General features: G+C 46.3%; 2 protein-coding genes across 8 annotated transcripts in view; both read left to right on the top strand.

The window, feature by feature from the left end:
* LOC124248687 (serine/threonine-protein phosphatase 4 regulatory subunit 1-like) overlaps nt 1–17,407 on the top strand; it is an 80,141-nt gene extending 62,734 nt beyond the window's left edge. For 3 of the 7 annotated variants that reach the window (XM_046679058.1, XM_046679059.1, XM_046679061.1), the window contains 10 exons: nt 381–841; nt 2,890–3,083; nt 5,753–5,848; nt 6,699–6,884; nt 7,135–7,296; nt 8,197–8,297; nt 10,325–10,445; nt 11,216–11,350; nt 13,645–13,786; nt 14,619–17,404. In XM_046679058.1, the coding sequence (XP_046535014.1) occupies nt 381–841; nt 2,890–3,083; nt 5,753–5,848; nt 6,699–6,884; nt 7,135–7,296; nt 8,197–8,297; nt 10,325–10,445; nt 11,216–11,350; nt 13,645–13,786; nt 14,619–14,776 (1,756 nt within the window). In that variant the 3' untranslated portion in view covers nt 14,777–17,404. Of the gene's footprint in view, nt 1–380; nt 842–2,889; nt 3,084–5,752; nt 5,849–6,698; nt 6,885–7,134; nt 7,297–8,196; nt 8,298–10,324; nt 10,446–11,215; nt 11,351–13,579; nt 13,787–14,618 lie in introns of those variants that run through there. The other 4 variants (XM_046679056.1, XM_046679055.1, XM_046679057.1 and 1 more) reach the window with 4 other exon arrangements.
* The window catches only part of ANKRD60 (ankyrin repeat domain 60), a 10,457-nt gene continuing 9,702 nt past the window's right edge, over nt 16,888–17,642 (top strand). Inside the window, exons 1-2 of the mRNA XM_046678057.1 lie at nt 16,888–16,916; nt 17,068–17,138. Of these exons, the coding sequence (XP_046534013.1) occupies nt 16,888–16,916; nt 17,068–17,138 (100 nt within the window). The remainder of the gene's footprint in view (nt 16,917–17,067; nt 17,139–17,642) is intronic.

Raw genomic sequence — 17,642 nt, 5'->3', positions numbered from 1 at the left:
GCACTTAGCGACTTCGACACCTTTTATTTTCTGATGCCTGCCCCCTGGTGGAGGTACTAACCAGCAGTAAGTGCAGGAAATCTTGCTCCTGAAGGTGTGTCAGCAGAAGCCAGGGTCAGTTCACCACTTGAATGGAGGGATTGGTTGAACTTTTGTTTGGCATTTTCAATGCACATAATGCTCCCAGTGGGGTAAAGGGGCTGACTGGACCTCTTATTCTCTTGTGAAGTTGTCGTCTTCTGGCACTGGGAGACACAGGAGGTCAGGTGGCCAGGTAGAGAGGAAGACTGGCTTGCGAAGGTGTGGATCTCATGTTTTCCTCTTACTTCCAGTCTGTTATCACGCAGTGCTAAAAGTTTGCTTTCCTCAATTTAACCTAGTTCCACAAAGCCGGTGCAGCCACAGCCGGATCTGCCCGTGGAAGGCACATCAGCAGAGACTAGCAATCTCTCACATGCCAACAGCTTTTCTAATGGCCTGATGGAAAACGCAATGGAAGACTCTGTCTTGGCTGGAGCTGAGTTGACCAGGCTTTCCCCAGAGGCCAGTGCCTTCTCGAAGCTCCCTGTTATTAACGACCTCCCCATCCACAGCCACGCTGGGCTGAGTTCCTGGGCCTGCCCAAGGAGTCCTGAGGATGTATTCAATAATTTCCTTTATTGGCGAACTCCTCTTCCTGACATCAGCAAGGACTTAGAGCTGCTTCTGAGTGAGGCTGGGCCGCAGGAAGAAGGCTGCAGCGGACCCGAGACTGTGCATAACAGCTGTGTGGCCAGGAACGAGATTCAAAAAGTCCTTGATAGTTTGCAGGAGCATATGATGAATGATCCAGATGTTCAAGGTAAATGCTGTCCACTGTAATTTAAGAGAAAACGGGCTATTTCTGGGCTGTGTGTCGCACGGGCCTGTGTATTGCTGCATATGTGCCTGTGCTTATCTTTGTTTACTGTGTGCACACACTGAGAAGGGAGACTCGTTCAGTCTCCCCACAGCCAGAACATCAGGGATCTCTCTATGGAGGTTCCTGCAAGGGTTTGACTCCTTGTTTTGCTATCGTGCAAGCCTGAAGTCAGTGCCAATATCAAAGCAGATCGTTCTCGGGCACATCTGTAGCGGTGGCCATTTTATGAGCTCCTTGGACACTGTGCATCATGTCCCGTGTTATATGCCCTCTCTAGTTATGAACAGCTAAGGATGGTGCTCCTTTTGGAGCCTATTAGCTCAATCCTTAGCTAAACTTTAAGGTTTTTGTCTTTGTATGGCAAGGAAAAGTACAACTTCTTCTTTGGGGTATTTTTCATTTTATGACTAGTGCTCCCACTGACTGTCTGATCTGGGAGCCGGGCCTTGCAATCCATATCCATTATCACGCCTCTTCTTTTTCTAAACAGTGCTATATTTGTATTCTTCCTTGAGTTGGGGAAATTGGAAAAAACAACACTTGCTGCTGTTGCCGGGCAAAGATTTGTGAAGGTTTCAGGAAAGGAAATATGAAAATCCAGTTAGCCCTGTGATTATTCTTTGTCTTTAAATTTATAAAGGAAATTAAGTCCATGTTTGCTGAAGGAATGAGCACATGTAACATCTCGCTTCTAATAGCTATAGACAAAGGTCTGCTTTTGGAAAACACGTTTCTAAAGCTGCATTGATCTCAAGGCTGGGACCAGGGCTGTGTGCTGGGGCAGCAACGACCGGCACCTGAGGCCCTGGTGGTCTGATGGAAAGGGTGATATAAACAACCACCTGGTGAAGGGTGTGGCAAGGGCTGGGACAGGAGTGGGCATGCCGTGACGTGGAAGCACAGGGCAGGAAGCCGGTCATTCCTGGGGACAGAGGAAATGTCTGGGAGAAGACCTTGCAGAACAGGTGACATTTGACATGAGCTTTAAAGGGTGGCTGGGAGTCCACCATCTGGAGAAGTGAAGGGATGAGTTTCAGAGGGTTCTTTCAGTTCCCTGAAATCATTGTTTGTAAAACCTTGCATGTATATTCATACTTAATTTCTTTGTAAGAAAGGACCCGCAGCTTTCATCAGAGCTCAGAGGGATCCGTGATCCCAAAAGATTCAGAAATAAACGACCCATTGGGTATTTTGAACTGACTGGCTGGAAATGTCACTTGGGCCATTGGGATGGGCCTGGTGTGCTGCACTGAGGAGGTGAGACCTTGCCTTGGGCAGAGTGGGGAGCCAGCTATAAGCTCTAAACATTTTAATGAATCTTGGAGTCTATTGAGTTTAACTAGTAGAAAACAGGATGGAAGAAGTGTGTGTGTGTGTGTAGGTTGGGGATGTGGAAATAGCAGTTTGTTTTTACAGAAAGGTATGTGAAATATGTCATCATTCTTTTAGGAGGGTCTCAGACAGTCACGCTCTGGACTGAACAAATGAGTAGCCCTTGGGGCTTGGTAAGCGAGATCTTTACTCATCTGCTTCTACGTAGATGGATTGGTATCTGTGCACGCGTGCGCGCGTGTGTGTGGTAAAGAAGGCAGCCATCATATTTTATAAATAGGGGAGCAGGACCTGCCTCACCAAGTTGGTGGACCTCCCAGACATCAGCATTCAGTAACATTGTGTTGTCTTCCTGTGAAAGATGACGGAGTCAAACTCTGATTTCCCTAATTGAGGCTTTTTGAGTTCAGATTTGATGCTCTGTGCACGGCTGGCGTTTAGTTGGAATAGTTCAAGTTAATGGCCATAAATCTCCCCAGCTCACTGAGAGCTGGTTCTGGGCCTCTGGAGCACAGCTGCCGCAGGGACGGGTGTGTGAAAGGTGGGCACTGGGCAGCGCACCCACACGTAGACGGTCTTGTTGGGCACACTCCTCTGAAGTAATCCCTGCCAACCAAATAAAGTGATTAAAATTCTTGAAACTTCTCTTCCTGCAGCTCAAGTTCAGGTATTATCAGCTGCACTGAGAGCCGCACAGCTTGACTCTGTGAATGAGCCTGAGCGCAAGCCGACGGAAGGTCTAAACGGAGTGTCCCTTTCTGATCCCAGCCCTGCCTCTGACAATCAGATGGCTCTGTCAGCTTCATCATCGCAGAATGAGCTCTCCGTGGCCAGGATATTACAAAGCACAGTAAGTATTAGCCCTCTCTCTCAGCCACTGAGGATGTGACAGAAATCACAAAGCTGCGTTTTCTTTTATTAATATATCCTGGCAGAGATGATAAATGGCAAATTTAATTTTATTCTTAAGGTCATGTTTTGGATAACTAGACAACCAATCAATCAGGTGATTGATAACCCTGATTCTCCTCCATAAAAACAAGGGTGGGGAAACCAAGGACCTCCCCTCTGCTCCGGAGACACAGGAGCTGCTTCTTTAACCGTGTGATGAAATGCTCTGCGCCACTGCTAGCCATCGTTTACATCTTTTCATGATGGCGGAAGGTGAATTCCTGCAGCTCCCGGAATTGAAAGTTGGCAGAGGCCTCAGAGACTGCTCGTCACGTCAGCCCTCGTCCCTTAGGTGCTCTTTTAGCGCGTGGTTGCTCAGGTGGTGGTGCCGGCATGCTGTTCCTCACAGGAGAGACTTTGAAAAGCCAACAGCCCACCAGCTTTTCTCCTGTAGTTCGGAACCAGCCCCCGTGAGACTGGGGCTCTGCCTCGGGGGTGAGGCGGAAGCCTGTGGGTTGTTTCTTACTTTGAGTCTCTCCAGAAGCTTTCTAGCTTGCTGTGGCTGGAGGCTCTGATGCCTTCCTCATTCCTACTAAACTTGCACTTGGACCGCTTGGGCTGGGGCCCTTCCCAGGCAGGGGTGAGACTGGAGAATTGAAGTTCGGGACAGGTCCGTGGTCATGAAGTCATGGGCGTGTTGGCACCTTCTCATTTTCATGCACCACGATGGATAATCTCTGTAAACTTGTGGTTTCCAGGGTCAGAATGCCAATTGTTTCTTCATTCACATATTTTACACTTTGATTTTAGCAATTAAACTAACTTATCACCTCCCTTACCCCCAGGCCTGCTCCAATAAAACAAAACAAGAGACAAAACTAAAAAGCCTGAATACAAAATGTTTAAGAGTTTGTGAAGGTTACCTCTTATTAGTAAGAAATGAGGTGATATCCTATTTTGTTGGTTTGTTTAGAAAACTAGGCAAGAAAATTTGTGTTGTTACCCTTGTTAACTGGAGTGCGAAAATCACTTGTGTTCACTAGAAAGGTGTGGCCACATTTTCCTTGGTGGGAGATGTGATATTATTCGAGCTTCTTTGTCATAAACAGAAGTGAAAAGAAAAAAAAAGAACAGATTCCTCCTAGTTGGCTCTTTTAAGTGAAGGATGTTAAAGAGCTTTTGTGGCGGGCCTCTGGCTGACGGTAGGATACTGCAGCTCTCGAATCTGCAGCCTGGCTCTTGATTCCAGTGGGGTCAGTCAGGCTGCTTCCAGTTGCAAATGAAGGAAAAAGACAAAAAAGGATCAAAAGCTTAAACAGTGAAGACTGTTCTCTCAAACAAGACGGCAGGAGGTGGAGCTGAGGCCGGGGGCTGGTCACCCAGCTCCTTCTGTGCCTCCACTCTCTCACCGTAGTGTGCCAGTGCAGTCCTGAAATGGGGGCCAGTTTCTTCCCACTTGTCTGTCTTGACTGCCAGGTGGTTTCTGACCTCAGGATACCTTGTGGGTTGCCTTGACTTGTGGTGGTTTAGTTAAACCTTAACTTGGATCCTGGAGTCAGTGCTGTACGTAACAGTTGCACTGAAGACTTTGGAATAAAATTAATTCCTGAAAGAAGAATAATGATTTATTACTTATTAATATATGTGAATTTGTTAAGTTGGAGAAATTGAGGTCTTAGGTTATCATACCAAAATATGTCTGTTTTATCATGTCCTCTGTTAAACTAAGCAGTACATTTCAGTGAAAACCTCTGGAACTGAAGGTTCTGGTAGCGTGCCTCAGAGCAAACGAAGTGTCTATTGGTGTATTAATGACTTTCCTGGATCATATATTGAGCTGATTTGTCAGAATCCATTAAGCTGGGAGACAGTGTGACATTTCAAGTGCAAGTGGGGAATCCATGTTGTGGGTGAAGGAGAAGGTCAGGCCCATCTCAGTGAGTGCGAATCAGTGATCAGAGACCGATGTGTCACAGTGAATGTTGTTGCTCATTTTAATTGTTCCCCTAACAGAAAGGTTCATCAGCAAACATTAGAAGTGTTTGTACCTCTGAAAATCGACAACGGTTTTCTGAGTAAAGACTCCTTTATCAGCCACGTCTTTTCACTCAGATTCGGTGGGCCTTCCTCTCCTTCTCTACCCTCTGTCTGACGCCCAGCGTTGCTACAATCTCCAGTTCCCAAGAAATGCTGGAAGTGCTTGCTTCCCCATTTCTGATGAACCTCCCCCTGCCTTCTGGAGTGTTCTATGCCTTAACCATGTGGATATTACTTAAGGGCATTGGTTAACCCCACTGGGGACTCTGGGGCTTCAAGAATGGTAAATGCAGACTCAGGTTGTTGGTACTCACCAACGTTCGCCTGTCTTTTCTAAGTGCCTCAAGCAGTCTTAAAATGTGTAAAATCTATTTGCCTTGGCAATTAAAAGGACTGACCTATACAATATCTTAGATGACTATGCAAGTGTATTTTTTATCATCTGGGGAGAGAGCCTCGACTTCAAGGGGCACTCTGCTCTCGGTTTGCATCAGGCATTTCTAGCATTGAAGGAGGAGTCTTTGAAGGGGGAACGGTGGGACAGCTTCCTCCTTTTGGGTAAGTTGGTAACGTGTCTGATCAACCCTGCAGGAGCCAGGCGAACCCTCTGAGGGAACCCGTGACCGTTCGGAGCCTGGACAGAGGCATGAGCCCACCCCACTGGAGAAGAATAAATCTAAATTCCAGGTTTGTTCCTCGAAAAGAAAAGCAACTCAAAACTTTACCTTTTCTGGCAGTTACATTTAAGAATGGCCACGAGAACCAGATACTTTTCTTCCGTTAATAAGAATGACGTGTCTTAGTTCATGGTCTTTGTTGGTAATCTTTCCTTTCTAACCTAAAAAAAGTAACTTCTAAGGTAGTGTTTAAAGTCTTCTGAACAGTCTAGAATAGGATGTTAATAAAGCAAGTCAAATATGAGAAAAAATTGACATCTATATACATTAATATTTAGTGTCTGTTTATACAAGTCATTTAGCTTTTTTTTGTCTGAAAAGTTTTTGACACCTTCTTTTTGAACCATGTTTTGCTTTGTTCTGTCTTGTGGATTTGCTTCTTGTGCTATGTCAGTTCTCTTAAATGTTTTTAATTGTTGTGTCCCATTGCCCTTACAGGGACAAAGGTAAGGGGATGGAGTCTTATCCATCAGCTGGAAAAAGGAGTAATGATCCCAGTGTAGGGCCTGGGCCCGAGGTGTTGGGGGCAGTTAGAAGAGAAGAGAAGAGAGTTCCTCCTCTCCAGCCGTGTGCACCAGCCTGACCAAGCCCTGATGTGTAGGCTGCTCTCTACGCTAGCAAATGTTGGGGCCTTTAGAAAAGACGAGCGAGGGCATTGCTTCCACTTCAGTGCAAGTTGAAACTGACTCCTTGCAGAAGAAGCAGCTCGCCAATCCAGAGCCCTTGCCTTTAGGAAGGCCTCCTCTTCCTCTCAAATCTCCGCTTTGCTGTTTTCACCTCCTAATTCCAAATTCCTTGTTTCTGATGAGTATTCTGCAATCGTGCAAGCATGATGGTTTCCTTTCTCTCCCATTTCCCAGGATATAATCCCTCAGCCCCTGCTAGATCAGTACGTGTCGATGACCGACCCAGCTCGAGCACAGACTGTTGACACTGACATAGCCAAGCACTGTGCCTACAGTCTCCCGGGAGTGGCGCTCACCCTGGGCAGGCAAAATTGGCACTGTCTGAAAGATACGTATGAAACACTGGCTTCCGACGTGCAGGTAAAGCACCCTTTTCAGAGGCACGCACGGATATAGCATGGGTCGTCTAGGAGCGGAGGGGAGGCTGCAGCAAGGCTCACTGACCTGTATTTTATGTGGCTGCAAGGCATGTTTACTGGTCTCTGAAGAAATAAAGCTTTAAGTGGCCAGCACCTGGCAGTATCAGTTTTGCTCTAGAAATGCCACTTGCGCTGTTGATAACATTGAATTATGCCTGTGTTTTGTGCTGTGTGTGTCTGCTGTGCACCAGTGGAAGGTACGTCGCACCCTGGCCTTCTCTATTCATGAGCTGGCTGTGATTCTTGGGGATCAGTTAACGGCCGCTGACTTGGTGCCCATCTTCAATGGCTTTTTAAAGGACCTGGATGAAGTACGAATAGGAGTTCTTAAACACCTGTATGATTTTCTAAAGGTAGGAAGAACAATTAAAAAGAAAAAACAAACCTCCCCTCTTCAAAACAATTTTTTTAAATCCTGAATATGTAAAGTATCACTGGAAAAAAATGCAGGTGTCTAGGGTTCCTTATTGAAACATGCCGTCCAAAATCTTAAAGTGAATGTTCTTTCAGTGATGGGTAAATATTTTTATATCTTTCCTCCTAATCTTCCTGTCCCTTTGAGTTCTGATTCTATGGAGGATGGTAGATGTATAGCCTCGCCTGCTCTGTGAGCAAGAAGGAGTCCTGGCCCCCGGGCAGTGCATGCTGTGCCCAGGGTCACCCAGGGGAAGAGCCAGCTGAGGTCCCATCTCAGTTCTGCATGAAGGGCTTTTTCTGCAAGATGTTGCTGCTTCTCTTCTTGCCTTTTTTCTTTTTTCCCTAAAGGAATGATGGGTATAAAAACAGGAATTTAAAAATGACCTAGAGACACTAATTGCTCACATCCACACGACCAAGAGCTGCCCTTGGTGGACTTTGGTGCCTGATGACCATTTGCGAGTCTTGTCTCGTGGTACAGGCGCACACGAGCAGTGCCGACCCCCTGGAAGCAGCAGTGGCTTTATCTTCTGAACACACACATATGCAGGGTTTTTAGGCAGGAAATTATGAGAGAAGAAAGAGCTAGGGGGCATTTGGAAATACACAGGCCCATGCACTAACCGGGAGGAAAGGTGGGAAGCATTTGGGGGGTACATTTGACGTCTGTAGCAGCAGCCTTGACTCAGAGCCGCGCTGGGGGATGGAGCAGGGGCCTTAGGGAATGCACAGTTCTCGCCCATGACAAATGTGTAATCTGAAGTAAGTAACAGTATATTTGAGGTCATTTGGAGGGATTATATATTTTTATTTATATATACATTTTTAAAAAATAGTTGCTTCATGAAGACAAGAGGAGAGAATATCTTTATCAGCTTCAAGAATTTATAGTGACCGATAACAGCAGAAACTGGAGGTTTCGATATGAACTAGCAGAGTAAGTAAAATCTGTTTGGGGGTATGAGGAGGCAAATTAGATGGAATAATTCTTAATTTTCCTACCTTATAATTGATTTCTAAACAAGCAGTAATAATAGTGTTCTTCTGGATAAAGAGATTATGTTTTTATTAAGGGATAAACTGAATCCCAAGGCTCTGAGTTTCAAATACCACAGTCTCCCGGGAGACATCCATTTTCAGAGAAGACAGGACTAGAGTCACTTTGGAATTAGAAGTGTTCTGCTGTTCTATAAGGCAATTTATTCGAACCAAATAAAAGATGAATCACCGCTCTTCAATATTTTCCTATTAATCGGAGCAGTTTTTGCCGAAGCTTTCTTGAACATTCTGAGCATAGCCCTCTCTGGAGGGCACAGCGTGGTTTATGCACTTCAGCTTCTAAAGAAAATTATGCTACAGTGCGAGATATGAAAAGGTCTAACCCAGATGAGACGATGATTCAATAGAAACGTCCCCCCAGGTGGCTCGTGTCTGTACATCATTTTGTGTGTGAAGGAGCATTTGATTCCATCTTGTGCCGGGGAAGGGAGGTGACAGGTTTTAGTGATTCCAAAGAGGGCGAGCGTCACCTTAAATAGTCCTGCCGAGGCGCACGGTGTGCTCTCCGCAGTGCCGAGCGGATGTTTGTGGTGGTGGTGGTTTGCGTTTTAGTTTTCACCTTGTCAAGATTTATTTCCGTATCTTTAGTTTTCATTTTTCTTCCCCTCAACTAGAAATCTCTCAGATAATTGTCTTCCCTGTGGAAATCCATCAAGCTTTTGCAGCTATTCGGGATATGATTTGGCCGATGCCAGGGGCAAACTAAAAGATTTTCTCTTTGCTGTGATCTTTAATCATTATGCTTAATTTGAGAGATTGAGGCTTTAGTCATTATGCCATGTTCCCAGCGAATATCCTGAGAACAGAAAAACAGACCCACGTTTTCCATGAAAGCATCGCGCCCTCTAGCGGCAGTGTGCAGGAACTCGGCGAGGTGGACTGGCTTCCCGGCGGGGATGGGGCCGGGGGATGGGGCGGGGGCGGAATGGGGAGGGGGCCGGAGACCAGAACAGGGAGGGGGATGGGGCGGGGACAGGTCGGGCGGGCGGCGGAGGATAGGGGGACGGAGCCGGGGCCAAGCGGGCTGGCATCGCCCGACAGCGTTATCTCCGAGTGCTGGCTATCTTCCATCTCTGCTGTGGTTATTGAAGCCAAAGCCCCTGATATGAATTCTGTGCTCCTGTGCCCATGATATTGGTATCATTTTTCTGAAAACAGTGCATTTTGATATGAAAGTATTCACCGGCACTCCTGGCTCCTGGTTCTAACTTCCTTCCAATCTCTTTTTCATTTCCTTTCGTTGCCAGTGTGGAAATAATGCCATTTATTTTCATCCCCTTCTCCCCATCCCCATTTAGAAAATAGTGAAAGCTTTGGTGGTCGGTTTTGCCAACGGCCACCTTATGAATTTTCCCCCTGGAGCGAGGAGCTGATGCTCTGGTTCTCCCCACGCGGAGCTCGCTGGCTGGTGAGAGGCTCGAGCCCTGTGCGTGAGCCGCCGGCAGAAGCCGAAAGTTTCCGGTGCAGCTTCAGGAGCGCCGCGGGGGCCGTGAAGCCTCGTTTGAGTCTGCCCTTGATCTCTCGATCTTTGGGAACTTCAGTGTTCTGTCTATTTTTGTGTTATCTGATTTTTAAAGTTTTATGTGCTTTCGAACCGATAACCTAAAATTGAAATATATAATCCTTATTCATAAATATCTCAGCCTCTGTTTTACAAAGTTTAATTTATTCCCTTTTTGTTTGATTTGTGTGTGTGTATGAGATGAAGAATGGAGGATTTTTTTTCACTTTTCTTTGCGTGGCCGTTTCACCCAGCTTTCTGCTTTTGGCATTTCACTGACGAAAGCTTTGCTGCATTGCGTTGATATCCCAGGCTGGCTGTTTATATCTGTAAGATGAAAGTAAAGAGAAACTAATAAGATGGTTTTTGCCCCCAAAAAACAATTTCTTTTTTTTAAATTTCAGACAGCTGATACTGATTTTGGAACTCTATAATCCCAACGACGTTCATGATTATTTAATGCATATTGCCTTAAAGTTGTGTGCAGATAAAGTCTCTGAAGTTCGCTGGATCTCCTTCAAACTAGTAAGGAATCAGGGCGTTCTCTGTGATTTTTGGAAATAGGAATATTTATGTTTCTTCCATTTTTAACTCCTTCATTTTTTCTGGGCTTAATTTGTCAGTTTACCTATGAAACCAGCTTTTAAGTTAGGAACTGTATTATAATTTTATCAATATGTAAAATAGCTTTTTTGTTAATCAGTATGCTTCAGTGATAGAAATTGTGGGTAAATCATTTTATATATGAAACCCTGTAAACAGTGGCTTAGGGTTTCTTTTAAGCACAGATTGGGTTTACTCTACAGCATGGTTTCGTAGAGAGGTAGTTAGTGAGCACAAACTGGCAGAGAGAAGCTGATCGTGTTTCGTGTGGGCTTACGCCAGCTGAATGCAGAGGTAAAAAGTTCATTTGAAAATATTGATTTACTAAGGGACTCTGCTGGTGTTAAAATGTTATTAAAATGACATGTTCTGAAAGGGAGTGATTTAGTTACTATGTGAGGGGACTCTTCTAACATTTGGAATCTGAAGATTAGTCGTGTATTTCTCTGATGCCAGACCCTTTTCAATTTCGTTACGCAGGGTTTTGTGTGTGCGTGTGTTGCCGCAAACTTAAACATCTTTTCTCCTCTGTGTTCTAATGATTACTGTAAGAAAAATTACTTTCTCCTCTGCTTATAAATTCATTTTAAAAGTGGAAGGGTGCACAAAAATGTCTAGTTTCCGTGTAGAGCAATATTGGGAATTCAAACAGATGCACCATTTTAAATGTGCTCTTCTGATGTTTTTCACAGGTTGTGGCAATTCTGCAGAAGTTCTATTCAAACAGAGAAAACGTCTTGGGGTTAAATTTCATCCAGGAACTCGTCGTAAGATTCCGGCACTGTTCTAAGTGGGTCGGAAGGCAAGCTTTCGCTTTCATTTGTCAGGTTAGCACCGCCTGGGGGGTCTGCCCTCTGTTGGTCGGGTGCACCAGCCTGGAATGCCAGCCCGTGACTTGGGGATCAGTCGACTGGACCCCTCATCTCACAGGAGATTGTGACAACTCAGTCAGGCAAAGTGACTCGCCCACAGTTACCCGACCTGTACACATGTTCGTTCTAGGGATACTGATTGAGTGCCTGCTGTGTGCCAGGCCGACTCTAGATGCTGGGGACAGAGAGTGGACGCGCTTCTGCTCTCCCAGCACCTTCCACCTGGCGAGGCGAGGGCCAGGCCCAGAGCCCTGCTCCTGTCCCGTCCAGCCCAGGGCTGTGCTCCTCACTACCCCTCCCCTTAGCCAGCTGCCTTGGAGAGAAGGGGGACTGAAGAGCAGAGCAGGAGGTTAGGGCGGAGACTGCTCCCCTCTTTCAGGGCAAGTTCACGTCAGCCTGCCCAGCTCCTCATGTTGCCCTCTCTACCTCGCGTCATGGAGATGAGGGTGCAGTTGATGTTTGGCCGGGGGTAGGCATGATGGCCGCCATTTCTCGAATGCCTCTGTGTGCCGGGCGTCTCATCACCCATCTAATCCTCAATAATAAGATCTACCGTGCATTGAGCATGGTACACCTGTATACTTTTAGATCAGTTTTTTTAGATGAAGCAATTGAAGCCCAGAGAGGTTAAGTAACTTGTTCAAGATCACACAGGAAATGTAAAACCATGATTTTTTTCTGTTAAAGTGTTATTTCAAAAGTTTTAACTTTTCCTCCTGCACATTTTCAAGCACATACAAAGGTAGAGGGACTAGTATAATGAATCTCCATGAACCCATCACTCAGCTTTCTCAGTAGTACAGTAAAGGTGTGGCTGGATTCCACTTGACCCCAGGCCCCAAACCCTTTTCTCTCCCTCATAACCACCCCCACTGAAGGACTCACCAGGGCCCTCTGTTGGGCTGGAGAGGCACCACAGGGGTACTCTGGCCATCTACTTTGAGAAGTGCAGTGGGTGGCAGAGAAAGTGCCAAATTCACAAACTACGGGCCTGCCACCTTGTAAGGAAGAAGTCAATGCTCGGACCATTTTGTGGAGAAAGGATAAATGAGATAGTCTTGCTTTTATTTTTTAATTCTTTATCTGAGGGCTAGAAAATCCATGATGAAACAAAAGGAAGAGCCTCCAACTAATTTTACTCAAGAAAAATCAGTTGTCCTTTTTGCTTTCACTAATTGTTAAAGATTTAGGAGACTCACAATAACACAAACAAAAGGGAAGGTGCTCAGCCAAGAGTCCTGCCTAAGGGTCACAGGGATTATCATTGCAGCGCAGCTCGAGGGAGAGAGGAGACGCTGGAAGGCAGGGGGCGCCGTGAGTCCACACCGCTGCTGTGAAGCCAGTCTGCTGCTCCCTCGGGCGGCGGGCAGAGTGCCCCCCGTGCTGCGGCTCGCCTTCCGCGAGTGGGGCAGCAGTCGGCCGCCTCCTGATGGCCCTGAGGCTGAGCCACCAGCGCGCTGCCTGCACCTGGGCGCTACCAGCTGCTGTTGGTGCCTTGTAGTGGGAAGGTCGACAGGCTTTAGAGTCCTCACCCCTGGCTTGGAATCTGCGCCCTGCCGCTGCTCGTTGGTCATGAGGCCAGTGGGTGTCCCCGCCCCACTGGACAGAGTCCTTATTTCTGATTCGCATGGGCGGCTGGGAGAGTGTCATGCGAGTGCGCGTGGGGCTCGGGGAGCAGAGAGGCAGTGTGCGATGCAGGTGGTTAGCACTGCAGCAGTGTTACCAGGTGACCACAGGCGGCTGGCGCGACGCCGGACTCCAGGAGCTGGCCCTCCCTTCCATGCGCGGTCCCTGCCCTCAGAGCTGAGTTCTGGTGAGGGTTCTTAACCCTTCCTGGTGGTGCCACGTTTGACTCTCTGCAGAAGTGGCCTGCCACGCTTCTCCGCTGTGCAGATGAGGAAGCGGCGGCTGAGAAAGGTGATGCCACTTACCCAAGGCCACGGAGCTAGTGAGGGACCGAGTGAGGGTTTGAACCCAGACCTGGCTGACCCAAAAGCCTTTGCTTTCTCCACCAAATATCATACTCCTTGTAACCAGTGCTTGGCGAGCAATTAGAAACGTTAATTGTGTTTCTAACCAAATTTAGCAGTTGAGATTTTAAAATTCAGACACACACACACCGCCCCCTCAGACCAACAGATCCCAAAATTACTTCTTTGGAACTACTGAAGTGTCCATTTTCAGAAGAAGCATGCTGATCGCTCCCTGTTGAAAACACCACTTCTTCGGCTGTGCCTTTCCTCCTCCAGGGGGTGGTGAGTGAGGGGTGCGTCCCCGTGGAGCAGTTTGTGGAACACTTGCTCCCCAGCCTGTTGAGCCTCGCCTCGGATCCTGTTCCAAACGTCAGGGTGCTGCTGGCCAAAGCGCTGAGGCAGACACTGCTGGAGAAGGGTGAGAGGACCGTCTTCTGACCTGACCCACTGTAACCCTCAACGGGCAGCACCGGGCTTTCTCTTTAGGAAATCGTGGCAAAGCGTGTGATAGCTTACTTCAGATTTATCACACAAATCGATACTTTCAAACATATATTTATAAAATGACTAAGGAAATAAGGGTCGTTCTGTTTTTACATTTAATAAATGTATGCTAAAATGGAAACTATTACATAATCTTCTAGAAATGAGGGAAACTTTTGTAAATTTTGAGTTATGACATAGAGATTATGAAAGTTAGCAAATTTAAGCCTTAACTACATTTAGGTTTTAATGGTATTATTTTGTAATCAGTAAGAAAAATTTATAGCCCAACCTAGTCAGTTATTTTACACCTGAACGGGGCTCAATGCAAGATCGTATCCCTGAGCGGCTCGTGTCTACACTACACACCCGGCCCTGCCTACGCCTATCTTGCCACTTCCCTCCCATCCCCCGGCCCCCCCCCCCCCCCGCCCTACCAGCAACCTGCTCCCCCTCCTGTGTTCCACACATTGCCAATTCTTTTGTATGGGAGGGAAGAAAAGATAATATTAAAAGTTCTTTAGTTATAATTTTTAAAATATGCATACCTATTCTTGGGATACCTATTCTTGGGAGTCCATCTTTAAAATTTAGAAGTACTCTTTGATTAAAGCAATTTTATCATTTTCAAGGGCTTACATACATGCTTATTCTGTGACAAATGATTTATTGTCCTGAGATGTGGTTGGAAAAAACCAAAAGCTAGAGTATGTTTTAGAACACAGTTCATGGCACATGTGATTCAAACTCATGTTTTCTCTCTTTAGCGTATTTTAGAAATGCTGGAAACCCTCATCTTGAAGTTGTTGAAGAGACTGTCTTAGCTTTGCAGTCAGACCGGGACCAAGATGTTTCCTTTTTCGCCACCCTGGAACCACAGCGGCGGAATCTTATGGACATCACTGTGCTGGAAAAGCAGCACTGAGCACTCTGCAAGCACTTACGGCCTGGCCGGTTCATGCTTGGCACACACTGCTTACTGTGCCTGGAAGGGGAACTGACTGAGTGACGCCTGCCGTGGGAGGAAGGAGTTCTGGAACTTTATACCAAGCGCTTGAACGCCCCCTTCCCACCTGCGGTCACAGGACTGCACCTGGGATGGGCTCTGGTTACGACCCCCTACCTGCCTGATCAGGAAGTCTTCGAAAAGGTGGAAGAACCAGGTGGCTCACTGGTTGGGGGGCCTCCATAGCGAAAGACGGCCTGCGAGCTGTTTGTCTCTCTGTTACAGGCTGTCATTTAAAGCCACCTCCCCCAGAAATAAAGTTGTTTATAGCAGCTTTCGCTCTTTAATAGACTTGCATATTTGGCTTCCCTTATGCTTTCTGATAAAATATAGTTTATGGTCTTATATTTTATTTTTAACTGAAATACTGTACATATATAAATAACTCTTGACAGGAAGGAAATATATTAATGTAATATTAGCCTCCTATCAGTGAACAGGACAAATACATCATTTAAATTTATGCCCCACTTTTGAGTTGCTGCAAATATAGCCCAATTTGTTTACTTTTGAAAAATGTGATAAAGAAGTCTACTACTGAATGATTTATAGCAAGCTTTCTAATATTATACTTTTGTTACAAACTGTACTTGGAACTTTTCCTAGGGCACTCATCCCTCCCCTGGTTGCTCCAATTGTATCCATAAAGATGTGGCCTTTGATAGAGGCAGACAGCAGGGAGCGTCTGCATTCTTATGCGGATATGTTACTATGCGGTTAAGAACTCTGGACGGGCACTGGTCATTGAAATGCTTGCATATTGGCTTTATACCTAAAGCTTTAGAATCTCAACAAAAAATTAGAAACCATAGTTTTGATCAGTCCATATACTTGCCCGAAAATACCAGTGATTTGGGGGGTTAAATTATGATACTCTTCAAATTGACTGAAGTGCAGAGAATTTAGATTTCATGCTTTTAAAATTTAGACTAAGAGAAAGAAATTCTAGGATTTAAACAGGTTTTTCATTAATTAATAATTCAAGGTTCCAGAAACATTTGCTTAGATTCTGCGTACATGTATACACATGTTATTCTCGTTTCTGTTTTTATCTCCTCAAAGGCAAAGGGGAGGAAGGAGCAGCCCATCTGGGGCCCAAGAGCCAGCTGCAAAGGGCGCGCCGCTCCTTCCATTCTCCCCTTGGATCTTTGCCTCATCTGTCTTTTCTTTCTTCCTTTTTTTAGAAAACTAAATTTCTGGAGCTATATATTGAATTTCCTGGTATATAGGATGTTCTCCCCCTCCTTCAAATTCCACTGAGCTGATTCTTTAAAAAGAAAGGAAGGAATCTATACGTGCCAAAGAAAATAAGGCACACGTGGGAGAATTTCACATTGTAACCCAGGGTCGCCTTTTGGCAACTCTGGCAAAGAGTGAGTTAATAGGTTGGAAGCTACTTATTAAGAAAAACCCAACCCGTCTTGTGTCCCAGACCTGCCTGAAGTGCGAACACGGAGATAGTGTTTTGCTTCAGGGGCAAAGAATTTTTAATTTTTTTATTGCCTAGAGATTGAGATTGTCCTGTTATTCACATCTGTTCATCCAACAGCAAGGAGAATTATTCACCTGCAATCTTGTATTCTGTGCAGAGCTTAATTTTCCATTAGGAAGAAAAGATCAGCTTCAGTTGGTGGTGTGATGTGTGGAATCTGCATGCTGAACCACACGTGCTCGTGGAGATTGTAGAGACTCTGTGGGAAATAGAATCTAACCTTTAAAATTTCAGTTTATGTGTTAAAAATTTTCTATAATTTAATACGAATGCCTTTCCAATGCAAAGATTTTTTATGACTGTAATTTCTCTGCAAGAAGTATGTTTAAAGCTCACATTTTATGCTTTCCTTTGTGACAACGGTGATTTTTTGAGGTTGCTCTGGTCCCTTGCCACCCTCTCCTACGCCCCCTCCCTTCAGCTCTGTGTAGTTGTCGCCGTGGGTGGTGGTGTTGAGAGTTTGTGACTTGACACGTCGGCTTCCTATTTTACTTGACCCCTGAGCCTCCTCTCCTGGGAATTAATGGAAAAGTGCAAGATGGTGTCTCACATAGAGCTCCTCAAAAGGTATCTTAACACGGAAACTTCTCAGCCTCTGCCAAGTGGACATTTCCCCCTTGTGAAGTGTTTTTTATCAGCATCTTTCTTTCTCCAAGAATTAGCATTTTCAGAAAAGCTTTGCAGGGGTCCACGGAGCCTCTGTCTCCCACTGCCGCAGTGGCCAACTCTGGGGTTTCTGCCCCATCAAGTGGGGCCCAGATCTGCTGAAAGGAGTCGTATTTCGGCAATGTTGGTTTTTTCGTTCATGCGAGAAATACGATTTTTAAGCGTGACTAAAGACTGCACTGTGGGCCTCTCGAGACGATGCACGCGGTGATGATATAGAGCGTTATTCACGCATCACTCCTCCAGGTGGTTTGCCCCGGATTATTCGAAGATTGTATTTAAACGGATGTGGAGAAGAGGTCGCAATTTCCCAGCAGCGGCCAGAAGCCGCCCCGTTTCGTTTTCCGGGCTCCGGGAATTGGCATTGAGAGCAGCTTAGCGCTGCGAGGAGCTGGGGACGTGGCCGCAGCTGGGCCTGCGGGGGCGCGCGGCCCCTCGGCGACGCCTCTGGATCGGTCTCAATAAACCTCTCGATGGTTTTAGGAAGCGCCTGTGCCCTTTGCCCTCATTTAAGACCGTCCCCCAGGTCCGAGGGGGGCTGCGCCTCCCATAGCCGCGCGGCCCGTCCGCCCCAGCGGGGGCTCGGCCGTCGCCGGGGGCGCGGGGCGGGGGCGGTGGTGACGCGCG

Source organism: Equus quagga, chromosome 12, assembly GCF_021613505.1.
Source record: "Equus quagga isolate Etosha38 chromosome 12, UCLA_HA_Equagga_1.0, whole genome shotgun sequence".
Classification (NCBI taxonomy): domain Eukaryota; kingdom Metazoa; phylum Chordata; class Mammalia; order Perissodactyla; family Equidae; genus Equus; species Equus quagga.
The sequence above is the reverse complement of the archived record's forward strand: the minus strand, read 5'-3'. Positions and strand labels throughout refer to the sequence as shown.